This window comes from Thermobia domestica, chromosome 14 (genome assembly GCF_964235325.1).
Source record: "Thermobia domestica chromosome 14, izTheDome1.hap1.1, whole genome shotgun sequence".
In the NCBI taxonomy this organism is placed as follows: domain Eukaryota; kingdom Metazoa; phylum Arthropoda; class Insecta; order Zygentoma; family Lepismatidae; genus Thermobia; species Thermobia domestica.
Window position 1 is genome coordinate 154,037,451 of NC_137467.1, and position 14,193 is coordinate 154,051,643.

General features: G+C 37.4%; 1 protein-coding gene across 1 annotated transcript in view; it reads right to left on the bottom strand.

Moving 5' to 3' along the window:
* LOC145670413 (phospholipid-transporting ATPase ABCA3-like) overlaps positions 1–14,193 on the bottom strand; it is a 541,163-nt gene that overhangs the window by 263,482 nt on the left and 263,488 nt on the right. The window contains exon 16 of the mRNA XM_081739072.1: positions 9,430–9,528. Coding sequence (XP_081595198.1) covers positions 9,430–9,528 — 99 coding nt within the window. The remainder of the gene's footprint in view (positions 1–9,429; positions 9,529–14,193) is intronic.

Consider the following 14,193-nt stretch of genomic DNA (forward strand, 5'->3'; position numbering starts at 1 on the left):
AGAAAGTGATAGATTTTTCGTGTCACTCTTCCGTTCCCGAGACAGGCCCGTATCCAGGGGGTCTAGGGGGCTGCCCCCCCTAAATTTTTGCGGGACCCCTCTAAAATTTTCACGGTAGGCTTGCAAATGAACTATAATATATTGATGAACTATAATATGGTTGTATCCGGGCCCCCCCTAACTTCAGCCGGGCCCTCCCTACATTTTTGGGCTGGCTACCGGCCTGTCCCGAGATATTGACCATAAACGTCCGATTTCGGGAGATTTAAAGAGCCGTATCTCGGGAAGAGCAAGTCATAGAGAGATCATATTGGTATTGATCAATACCTAAGAGGATGGTAAACATTTTCATATAACTGGTCTCCGTTCCCCAGATATTGGCCAAAAAATTTGGATTTCCGAAGATTTTAGGAGCCATATCTCGAGAACCTTAAGTCATGGAGAGATAATATTTTTATTTTTTTTTTTAATTCAGCCCTCCATTTTGAGCATGTCTTCGTAAAACAGCTACCGTAGAATGTTTTACCAGAACACTTAAACAAAACATGTGGAAAAAATTTACTATTCAAGAAAATTAGTAATGGATAGATATATTACAAGAATTGTTTGACAAAGTACATAGAACAATAGAAGTTAATAAGAGAATTAGTTCTTTCTAAGTTCGTTCTGGCAATACTCTTGGAGCTTCTTAACTGGTTTCTTTATGACATTGAAAATAGGCGCACAGCTTGGAGTGAAAATGTAATTTTTTTAAGGGTTACGGGAATAGGGTAACATAGTGAAATCTTTATTCATCAATTAAGTTTCATCATGCAGAAAATAAGTTCCTACTCCCAGCCATTAGAGGGCTACGCCCTCTCTCTGGCATTGAAAATGTAACAACAATGAAAGGTTAATGAAAACAGGTTTTGAATTCTTGAAATCGGGTGCTATTCTTGTTTATTTTGAACTTGATACACATCAACACAGTAAGAGCATAAAATATACAAATAATGATACAAATATTAAATTCCGATTTAAAAAAAGAAACTTTTCTCACAGAGGAGAGAGTTTCAGTTGAATAATCCTAGGCCTAGACAATGTTTCACTTACGGGTAATTTTCAAGTTGAATACTCTATCGGGAGTCCCTCAAGGATCCAATCTAGGTTCCCCTGTTGTTTCTTCTTGTTATTAATGATATTTCTCTGTGCATTAAAACTTCTCAATTTTTTCATTTTGACGACAATCTTAAATTACACTCCAAAGTAAGTTCAATTGATGACTGCGTGAAACTTCAATAGGATCCACAAAGAGTTCAAATATGGCATGATAATAATAAATTAACCCTGAATGTGTCCAATCCTCAATGTGTGTAAATCTGTATCTTTCACGAAAAAAAGAAAATCCAATTAACTTTACCGTTACAATAAATGGCCTTCCTTGTCTACCCCAAATAGTATCAAAGTTCTGGGGGTTATATTTGATAGCAAATTAATCTTTGCTCAACACGTTGACGCAATAACGAGTAGTGCATATAGAAATCTGTTTAAATTCATAGGATAGGGCAGGTTTTCTACAAAGGATCAACATTTATAAGGTTATATTTTTCGAATGTGAAGTCAAAATTAGAATACTGTTGTACTGTTTGGACACCAAATGTCACTAAATACCCTGATGCAATAGAAAATATACAGTTTAAATTTTTAAAAATGCTTGCATACAAGAGAACCGGTTTCTACCCAAAATATGTCCCCTATGAAGACTTAGTAACGAATTTTAGTTTTCAAACATTAGAAAAAAGGAGATGAGTGTTTGATCTGTTGTTCTTACATAAATTATTAAACGGTAAAATTGACTGTCCAGAATTAGCATCAGAAGTATTATTACGTGTCCCAATAGGTAGGACTAGAACAGCAGACACTAAGACATTCTATTGTAGAAAAGCAAGAACTAACCTATTATGTAAGTCTCCTCTGTGGCGAATGTATGATTCATATAACGAAATGATTAGATTTCATGTAGTAGATGTATTTAGTATGTCCGGTAACAAGTTCAAAACAATTGTCAGGCAATGACTTCTGCATAATTAAAAGACATATTTGTGTATGTATAATAGTGTATGTTAGATAATTATTTACACAACACTATAACTGGGCACTAAGCTTCTTGTGTTGTCCTTATGAAATAAATAAATAAATAAATTTTACTTAGCCGTGGCCTGATCATTATTAAAATATCTGAATTAACATTATTCTTTTTGAAAAATTTCATTTATCATCAAAATCTGAATTCCTTAAATTTTGTTGATTTGATTGATCAATACCATCGTCTTAGGTATTGATCAACACCAATATCATCTCTTTATAGCTTACGGTTCCCGAGATATGGTTCTTTAAATCTCCGAAAATCGGCCATTTTTGGGCCAAAATCTCGCGAACGGTAAGACCGATACGAACATTCCACCACTTTCTCAGATAGTTTTTGATGCTCTATCGAATGGAAGGCTAAAAATGTTTTTAAAAAATCGCAAATAACAGACAGACAGAGACACAGACAGAAAATTCAGTAACGAACTTTTTAAGTGCCAACGGAAATACGAGGCACGTTTGGAAAGTAACCTCCGATTGGTCATGGGGGTAGCGCTACCATCTTTGCACAGACGTGCACGGTATATCAGTTTGTATCCAGGCGTAGTAGAATGAAGGTTGTCTGATTACTAGTTCCTCTTTTGTAGCGTCTCAAAATGTGTCTTGCAGTAGAAAACCCCGCCAAGTGCGAGCTTCGTTTTCTTACGGCAAAACAGTACTCGGTAGCAGCTATTCATCGGGAACTTTGTGCCGTGTATGGACTAAGTGTGATGAGTGAAGGAGTTGTTTGTGAATAGGTTCGTGTGGACGAGAAAAGTGGACGAGTGGACGAGAAAACATTTATAACAAAGAGAGGATTGGCAGGCCATCACTGATCACTAATGAACTCGTTCAGAAAATTGTTGAAAATGTTCATGAAAATCAACGTTTAACAACCTTCGAGCTTTCCGATAAATTTCCACAAATTTCCAGGTCTGTGTTATCTGACGTAGTGATACAGAGGTTAGGCTACAGGAAATACTGTGCTGAAAGATGCGGTCACAGGCTGACTCAAGGTACAGGCGGGAGATTTTTATGCTGATGGAATTTCTAAGCTAGTGCAGAGATACGATAAGTCCTTGAATGCTTATGAAAACGATGTTGAAAAATAGAACAAAGAAGTACTTCTCAGATGTATATAAAAATTCTTATATATTTGGTGTTTCTTTCTTAATCAATCGGAGGTTACTTTCCTAACGGCCTTCGTATATTTAGCTTTCGACGAACGACATTTAACTTTTCAAGACTGATATTTACTTTTCCAAGATCGACATTGAGATATCAGAGAAAAGTGCCCGAAAAGGAAACAAACATACTAGAGACTGCAGCAATTTCAATTCACATCTCTGAAACACCTTTATTGTATTTTGTTTCAAAGCAAAAATAAATATTTATAAAAAAATCAAGGTAGCTTGTTGCAAAAAAGAATATCTAACAAGCAGAGGGCACGATATCAGAACTCGAGTTGCGCAATAAGAGTTATATATTCTTAAAAAGCATCAAGTACGAGGTGTGGCAGTTAAATAACGTGACTGCCCACCTCCTGTTGCGCAGGATCGTGAGGGGAAGGTAGCTAATGATGTGTTTTTGATCTTGGGCATTCATGAGTAGCCACTGTTTGTTTCATGATTCTGAAAGCATTTCTTTTCTTTGCAGGCTTCCATGAAGAGGACAGTGTTCTGTAGTAGTGCCGGAATCAGAGTGAACAGTAAAGTTGAGCAGCGCATTAACATAAAATTTCTGGTGAAATTAAACAAAACACCGACGGAATGTTGTGCAATGTTAAAAGAGGTGTATATTGATAATGCTATATCACGTGCACTAGTTTTCGAATGGCACAAACGATTTTCAGAAGGTAGGGAGGAGGTTGAAGATGATGAACGACCCGTTCGCAATTTGAGTTCAAGAATGGAAGAAAATGTTCAAAAAATAATGAACTTGTGCGGAAAGATAGATGTCTGAGCATTTGGATGATTACAGGCATAACCAACATTAACAAAGAGACAGTAAGACGAATTATGCATGACAATTTATACATGACAAAAGTTTGTGCAAAAATTGTCCCAAAAAACCTCTCTCAGGAACAAAAAGACATTCGAAAGACCATTTGCCGTGACGTCATGGAATGACTCAAAGCAGAACCAAACTTGCTAACACGTGTCATCACATGTGATGAAACGTGGATTTTCCAGCATGACCCCGAGACTAAGCGTCAATCCATGCACTGGAAGACTCTCACATCCCCAAGAATGAAAAAAGCACGAATGAGCAAGTCGAAATTGAAGGCAATGCTTATCGTTTTTTTCGATATCAGGGGTATCATCATGACTGAATGGTTGCCTCAGGGTCAAACGGTGAATCAGACCTACTACAAAGGAGTCCTACTCAAGCTGATGGAAAGAATAAGGAAGAAGAGACCGGATTTGTGGAAGAAGGATACATGGATCCTGCACCAAGACAATGCGCCTGCCCATAAGGCTCTTTCTGTGAAGCAGTTTTTAGCAGCGAAGCGCATTCCTGTGCTCGCTCATCCTCCGTATTCCGCAGACCTGGCTCCCTGTGACTTTTATCTATTCCTAAAAATGAAAGTGCATAGAAGGGAACACATTTTCAGCCTGTGGAAGAGGTGAAAGGAAAAACGGCAGAGTTGTTGAACAGTGTGATATGTGATGACCTAGAGCATTGCTTTGAACAATGGAAGGCACTATGCAGCGGTGTATAGATAGGGGAGTGGAATATATTAAAGGAGATAACAGTCAATTGTAACTTTCTTCGCAATACATCACATTTATGACACCAGTCTCGTTATTTAATTGCCACACCTCGTAGTTATTTAAGTACCAAGTTATTAGCTGCACTCCGCCAATAGGGAGAAAGTTGTGGTACTTCAAAGATAACATTGAGGTCTATGACAAACACAAGAAGGGAAGCTTTTCTCTCGTCTCTCCTATGCATTTGGGAAGGTGAGATACCGATTCCAATGGCATGTTCAAGCCGCGCAGTTGATGTGGAGAGTATAAAGAATCGAATAATCTAAACAAAATCAGTTTGTACACTGTCTACATCTTACAATGGCCGTCGACTCGCAGTGATAACAGAATTCAGTGATAAGGGAGACGAAGCAATACTGATTGGGTGTTTGGAATGCTTCCGGTTCGATATCCAGATATTCCGCTTTGTAGAAAACAAGTCGAACCATATTGCGGAACAGGAGGGCATAGTACTTATACAGTGTAAACGATTGGGGATTGAAGATCTTGTCACGGTGCCAGATGTTCGTTTCCTGGAAAAGTACGATTGTATCAGCGACGAATTTGATTGAGAAAGTTCTTGTAAGTATGAAAAAAGTACACTTCCAGGGGCTACATTAGTCCTGTGCATCCAGCCGGGATAAGTTTCTTCTTGAATGTGACATTCGCAGGAACAAATTTGTCGGAAAGCTCCATGTCTTAGTTCGTTGATGTGCACATTATACAAACTGCTTTTCTTTGGATCATTCAATCCTTTATACTCTCCACATCTTCTCAAATACACAGAACAAACGGGAGAAACGCTTTCTTTCTTGTGTTTGCCATAGACTGCCATATTACCTTTGAAGTCCCATTACTTTTTTCCTATTGGCAGACTGCAGCTAATAACTTGGTAATTAACTAACTACTTGATGCTCCTTAAAGATATATGACTCTTATTGCGCAACTGGAATCCTGATGTCGTACCATTTGCTTGTAAGTAGCACAACTAGCACCAAGTAGCACAAATGGTTCGGATAACGTTGTATAATGGTTTTGAAAATGCTACCTTGAATGATGGTTGCGTCACAACATTAGTACGACTACCTATTTTGCTTGCGCAGAGTTTTGTTGATATTTCAGCTAAACTCAAACCTCACCGACCATTATTTTCGAGAAACCAAGTATCTCTTAAATTTCCACACTCATTCTTCTGCTTCTTTGACTTCCAGAATTCGAAAAATTTCCAAAAAGTGGAAATTTCCGTAGTCATAATAAATATTATAGAATTTGAATAAGTTTCCGTTTTCAAAATATCTGAAATTTGCGGAAAGTCCAGTTTTGGAACTTAAAATATTTAATAGTAGTGTTTTATCGGCTATAAATGTTCCTGAAAAGTCATAGTATCTACCTACTCTTACCATAAATACTGTCCGAGCTTTAAAGGTGGGTGTACTTCCGTCCGTACAAACGAGCGGTATCGTGAAGCATGAGTCATTGTTGGAAGAGCTGATGAAGTATAAAGGCATCAGTTGTAAGTGATCAGGATGGAATGGAGTCAATATGAAAATCATGGGGCCGTGATAGTCTTGCACAATGTAGGCAAATAACCAAGGGATATTTTCAAAATTCTCCAGGAGCTGCAACGTACTAAGAAATTCATTTACCGCACTATCCAGTGCTTTGTCGAGACTGGAACTGTGAAAGATCGCCCGTGCCAAAGACGACCACGCACAATACGAACATCGAAACGTGTGGAAGGAGTGGCGGTGCGTATCCGACGAAATTTAGTTAGGAAAGAGTTAGTTAAGGCTTGTGAAATAAAGATATCGAAAATATTTATATCTTGCACATTAAGCAGTGACCAGGAACTCCATGCTTACAAACAACACAAATGACATCTGACAATTGAGCTGAAGCCCAAGAAATGAACCAAAAACAAAGCTCTTATTTTAAGCGTTACGCAGCAAATGGGCACCGTCGAATCCTATTCACTGATCAAAAGATTTTCAGTGTTGAGGAGACTTCTAAACTGACTGGGTATATGCTACATCCTCTAGAGAAGTAGATGAAAGGGCTCCAAGAAATCAGAGCAGTCAGCATCCTGTCTCAGTCATGCTGTAGTGGGGTATGAGCTGCGACTGTACAATGGAGCACCAGTTATGTGAAAAGGAGGTCAAAACTTCAGCCAAAGTACACCAGGAGATAGTGCTTAAGAGACTAGTCAAGAAACTCGCCAATACTCTCTTCCATGGACAGAACTGAAACTTCCAGCAGGATTCATCCCCAGCACTCAAAGTGCAGGTTATTTGCCTCCAGTCACTGCTGAGTTGTCCGTGCTTTATTTCCACTTCAGATTGGCCTTCTGCTAGTCCGGATCTAAACCCCACGGACAAAAAATTGTGGTCCAAGCTTCAGGAGATAGGTTGCAAGAAGAAACATCCCAATATTGAAAGTTGAAAACGGTCTCTTCGGAAGGCAGCTGCAGATTTTCCAGTTGATGTGTTGCGTAATGCAATTGATTTGTGGCCATAAAGACTTAAGGACTATGTGCATGCTAATGGTGGTCATTTTGAATAAAATTATTTGTGATTTTGGTTCATATCGCATCCATATAAGTCATGTTATTAAGATATTAAAATGTACCTAATCATTTTTTGTCAATGTATTGGGACAGTGTTTATGGTAAGACCAGGTAGAAAGTTACTGAAGCTGGTAGATAGAAAAATACTCAGAATTTCTTGCAGGTTCTTATTAAATTTTGTACGGTTAACTTAAATACATGTTTTTTTTAATTATAATAACTGTTTATTTATAGTATATGGACATGGGTGTTTTAAGCTCTGAAAGAGCTTCAAGTAGAGATCTTAAAGGTAAATGCTCTAAATGAAGAAAAAGTGGGCTTGATCCCCTTATACACTGATTGTATTATATTGACAAACAAACCGTACGTTTCATTTTAGTTTTTTTATTTAGAATAATAAACCAAATCTTTCAATATAAGACTGCCTTCACACTAGGATCTTGTGAGACGCTCGCGTAATCCGCTCATTTGAACTTGTAGTGTAAAGGCATTGGATACTTCTGAGTCGCTCAAAAGGAGGTGATACCTAAATGACAGCCATGCTAGAGCCAGAAGAAGCTGCAGCTTTATAATCTTAGCGATAAGTTACAAGAAAAAAGGAAAAGAAGATATAGAACAATGTGCATTCATCCTATAAATTTATCAAGTCTGGAAGAATGTTCATTTTATAGTCTGTTCCAATTACTTCAAGATGTCTATATGTTAGTTTGCTGAACTGTATACATGCACATAGCCAGGATTTCGTAATAGGGGGTCCGTGACGAAATACTGTGGTTATTACACCAGGGGTTCGATCTCTCTAAATTATTTTACTGGAAACATATATTTGTTCAGGATTTCGTAATTGAGGGGGGCTGACATGAAATACTATCATGAGCTCTGTTACACACCAGGCGCTCGATCAATCTAAATTCACTGGCAACATACCCATATTGATTTGTTAGGACAATAAAATGAGGATATGTTAGTAAGTATTGTAAGAACAAACTATGACGAAATCTCGAGTAGAAGAATTTTTAAAAAGTATTGAAAAAGAGATAGACTTTCGAGCTTATTCGAACTCGGTTCTTCCTGTTTTCTTTCTTCTTCTTTTTGTTATCTTCGTTTAATACCGTCAAAAATAGCAACGAGGTCTCTTTCGGCAGTAAAGGCATCTCATAAAATGGATTAATGTTGTAGCGAAATTGAGAATTTCTTTAACAAGTGTAACTGGAATCTATGTTGCCAGGTTCATATTATTGGCGAATGTGGCCATTTATTAAGTTCTACCTGAGAGTCTATCTGATCTAACCACTTTATTGATCGTCACTTGTAGTCCATAGGGTTAACATGGAGCTAGATGGAATTCGGAATGCTCAATTACAATAATATCAATTTTTAACTTGACTCCTCCCATTTGTTTCCTCCAAACAAAGCTCCTCATAAGAAAGAGTAAGCAAACGCTTGCTGTAGGTTTTTATTTCTAACGCTGATTTTTTCTCCTTTCCTTTTGTTTCATCCTTCCTTTTTTTTAACTTCTGTTTTCGAACTGGATGTCTGGACCCCTGGACTCACCCCTTGGCTACGTCCCTGCTATATAATAACATAAACTGACATTTCACCAGAGTAACACCAAAATAATCAAATTTTCAACATAGAGGGCTCGCATAAGACTACATTTTATTTTCTTCCCAGCCCACTCGAGCCAGCTACTGCTGGGTCGTCTTCATAGCAGCTCAGACCAGCGGTTCACTTACAATGAAGTGCATGTGTGAAGGCGTACATTTAAGAGAATATAAAGCTAGCAGCTGTAACTCACGCGAGCGGCTTACAGGTTCTTAGTGTGAAAGCTATCTAACTTTTCATACCAATTTCATAATAAAGATGGAAGTTGCAATTCAAAGTCAAGGTCCAGTACGGCACTACCAAATGATTAGTAAGAAAATTAATTATGTGTACATATATACTAAATAATTTAAAACCGACAATGACGTAAACTGTAATTGTAAGCAAATAAACGAATATGCTTACCTCTATCTTTACAGTAGCCACAACAACTTCATCTCTCTTTACATTTATCAACCGATTCAAGTGGAGAAACATAAATACCAGAAGAACATAGAAAACAATCTGAAAGAAAATATAGGAAGATGCATTTATATATATTTAAAATAACTTTCTTTCACGAAGTAACAGTTTAAGCTACACGCAGAGCAGTAGCTAGAGATTTTGGCGCCCAGGGCGAAGTAGAATTCTTCGTCCCCTCCTACACTCACCTTACCGTACTTGCCTTTTTTCTCTTTACATATAAGAGAAGCAGCTTTTGTTGTTTTAATACGTTGAATTTTTATCAAGCTACTTGGACAGACCATAGCAAGAGCGAAAAGTAATAACTGTGTATTCATTTACAAGTAAGAGCTGTTTTCAAGATGTTTATTTTGGGCTTTTTGTTAAACTTCACAAAACTAACTTTGATTCAATACAGATCCACTTGAGGAACAGTTATAGAAATTTACAACTATTTATACAATGTTTCATATTATCGATAAGAAATCAAATTTCAATACATTAGAAACTATGTGCTTTTAAAATGTGGGAAATGGGTAACAGCATTAATTAGGGATACGCACGAGTCGAGACATGTCTCGAATCTCGACTCGAATTCGAGTCGACACACACTTCGTAAAATTCGAGACGAGTCGAGACACACTTCGTAAAATTCGAGACGAGTCGAGACAAACATATTTCACGACTCGAATTTTCGAGTCGACACACGAGTCGAGTCGAGTCGAGTCGAGTCTGCTCTTAAAAATCTCGGCTCGAATCGAGTGTCTCGAAAATTTTTCTATAATTTTTAATATTATTTTGAAGATAGTACTCACTCAGGAACAGTATTGAAACCAATTCCAGCATTTATTATTTTAGAAAGGTACAGAACGCATAAACTTAATAGTTAGTCTTTCTAGATCAACGGGTTCGATCCCAGCCCCCGCCAAGTTAACTTTGTGGTGGACAAACAGCGTGTGCGTGGGTTTTCTCGGGGTTCTCCCGTTTCCTCCCACTTTCTTCATTCCACCATTTCATTCATTACTCATCATCACCGTCTCCTTTAGCCTAACCGGCATAAGCGAGGGACGTAAAACAAAAAAAAAGATCTTTCGAGATCAAGATTTAATTTTCAGCTCAATTCAGTTAATTAAAACTAATAATTAATATTGTGATATTTGATTGTACTTCAAATATAATAATAATAATAATAATAATAATAATAATAATAATAATAATAATAATAATAATAATAATAATAATAATAATAATAATAATAATATTTGATTATCTAGTTTGTATAAAACCATTGCGATAAAGTGAACATCACAAATTCTCTGAATGAGCAATTGCAGTCTATAGTAATTTAGCATACTTATAACTATTGTTTTTCATTTCCATGAACGCAATAGGGCTACATTACTTCTGTTTTGAGGCTTTAATGTGTTGCAGCATATCAAATGTTACGGATAATATATAATGTAACATTTGTTGTACATCACATATTATGATACGAGACTATTTTACATAGTATATTACAATAAATGGACTGCTTTTGTGCCAAGAAGTAGTGCAGGTACCTTTCACTTCTATAGATACTTATCTTTTAAAGGGGTTTTGTAAACACTAAATTATAAAGCTATAAACTACATACAGCAGTTATGTTTTGGTTCCCAACATAAAAGAAATATGGATTGTTCATAAGATATTGAACTACAACTTTCACTCCCGGAAAATTAAAATTTTGAGATAGACCACTTGGTATCAAAGCAGTTTACTGTAAGATAAATACACTCCTCACTTTACTCTTCTGGTTGCAACGCTATTTCCTTTTTTCTTTCTTTTCACAAAAATTACAGATAGTTTTGTTTTCTGCTGGGAGCATATTTTATATTTACCTAATAAATTTACGGGTTCATTTTGTAATCAGTTTTAAATTTACAAAAACTATTAATAAAGTTCACATGGGAGGGTGCGAATCCGTCGTGTTCTATGGGAACAGCTCCTTGACACCTGTACTGCGGGACGGAAACAAGCTGGCGGCGGCTTAATTATGCTCTGGGAACATTCACGTGCGCATCCATGTGTCTAGTGAAGATCAAACAAGGCACCGTGACGGCCAAGGCGTATCGCACGCTGCTTGCAGACTACGTACACCCTTTCATGACGACCATGTTTCCCAACGGTAGTGGCATTTTTCGAAAAGATAATCACCATATCACAAGGCCACGATTGTGAAGGAGTGGTTCGAGGAACATAGGGGCAAGTTCCAAGTGATGTGCTGCCCTCCCCCCAACTCGCCGGATCTGAACCCAATGGAACACAGATGGGCTGATTGAACGTGACGTCAGAGCGCATCGCCCCTTCTCCAGAATTTACGGGAATTATTTGACCTGTGTATATGCATGTGGTGCCAACTCCCTCCAGTGAACTTCCAAAGATCATTACGCGTCGCCATTGTTATCCGTGCCAAAGGTGGACAAACTGACAATTAGGTAAGTAGTCATCATGTTCTGGCTGATGTATGCGTATATTTTAATTCGTATATTTTGCCTAGACTCGAATTTCGAGACGTCTCGTCTCGAATTCGAGTCGAGACAAACTGTCGAGTCGAGACACGACTCGAGACAGAAACATTTTCGAGTCGAGACAACATTTTCTCGAGACGAGTCAAGACAGGCTTAAATCTTGACTAGATTCGACTCGTGCGCATCCCTAGCATTAATTTCCAGTAATAATTGTAATACAGGGGTAAAAGTGGATCTCTAAATGTAGGGGAACGCATGACATAATGCTGTTCTCCATGCCTATCTTTCCACATTGTAATTTTTTTTAGGAAGTTGGGTAACGGCGTCCCCTTGCGGTCTTCCTCACTTTTGCCAATAATTGTAAACTTTTGAAATTTTATTCTGTGTGCGACCACACAAACAGCATTTTAATTTAGATTCTTTTACGGTAAAAATATTTTGTGAAATGTATCGGAAATTGAGAAGAAGAATTCTTTGTGATTTTCTCAATATTGATCGATGAAGGTAAAAATAAGTTTAATGTTTGTATTTAAAATCTAAAATACAGTTTGCCTACTACATATCTAGACTTTGGGGCAAAAACACGTCAAATCCAAAAAGTGAAAGTGTAAAGGTGGTAGCTTCACAAGGATTTCTCTTCATCCGATTTTCTTCAAACTTGGCACATATATACTAGACCGAAAATAAGTCTACACATATTTTTGGTATCTTTGGGAAAATAGGTTAGGGGACAGAGGGTCCCTTTTCGTAAAAAGAGCCCCTTAATTAAAATTGCCACATTAAAGGAACGATACTCTGCCAATACAAAGATGACTTCAAAGTAGGAAATACGAGTTTAGTCGTTTCTGCGAGAAAAGGGTTGCAGTAGACAATGGCCCCCTTCGAAATGACAAATTAGCCGAAACTAGTGCAGGTGTCCACAAGGTGTGACCCTTGATCATTTTTTCGGAAACCGTTTGGTAGATGGACAAATCAGCGACCACTGATCTTATTATGTTTGTTGGCACACATTTTGAAATAATATGTTTGGTCCCATGGTCCCAGACGAGGTTCAATGCAAAATTTGCAAATGACAAGGGTGGTCGAGTAGCATATCGAATGAAAGCTGTTGTTAAATAGAAGAAGATGGAATAAGTCTCAATTCTCTACGATAGCCCTGTGAAAAATGTCGGCGTGTCAAAATGGAAGCACTATCTGCATTGAAAAGTCTATGCTTACCTTTATAAATGTGAAACGGTGAGGCAGATGTGAAATAGTAAAACATGTATTTCATTATTTTAAAAATTCACGATATATTGAGGGAAAAAAATGCGACAAAGAGTCTCAGATATGTCCTACTCATAATTCTGAAATAGCAAGAGGGGTCAAATTTCGTATCGTTTAATAGTTGCTATTAAGTGAAAGAAGCTGGGAGGAAGTCTCGAGTGTTTACTCAGTGCAATAGAATGGCGGGTCAACATGTGAAAACAAACTTTATCGAAAAGTCTATGTCCACTCCTATAGATCTGTAACGTTGATCAGATGTCAAAACAGCAAAGCACGTATTCCATCATTTCAAAAGTAGGGTAACTTAAAGACGACTTAAAACCATTTAACATTTGTTCTGTGTGTATACGAGAAAAATATTATAGATAAAGGATAAACGCCTCCTTTGAATGAAAAAGTTCCCTTAAATTACTAATCATGCACTATGTATCAAAGAAAAGGTAAAACTACATAAAATATTCGCAAAACATAAACACGTCGAAACTATGGAACTGATGTCTAGGGAAAATTAGATTAAGATAGCGTAAACCTTCCAGCAGCTGAAAAAATTGGACGCTATGTTTATTAAAGCTCGGCGCTAGAGAAACAATAATGTGCCTAAAGCCTAAGTACAGGTGACTGGAAATGAGGTAAAACGGAGGTTGATGGCGTTTTCTTGTTGTGTGTGGACGAATTGACGAAATTGATATTGAACCCAGTAAAATATTCTGGTGAATAAGCCGGTGTTATCCAAAAAGTGAAATCTGGGAAGAGACATTAGACCCAAACGAAGCACAGTCGACGAAATGGACAATCTAGCTGTGCAAAAATCCAAAATGACGTTGCTTGGAATTGCAGCCATTGTATTTGTAATGAGTCATAAAGAGATCATAGGTAACAGGAATAACAGTAGAAAAAATATTACGTTCTACAGGGAAATGGGTTTGCACTATAAAAGACGGATTGTGATACAGCA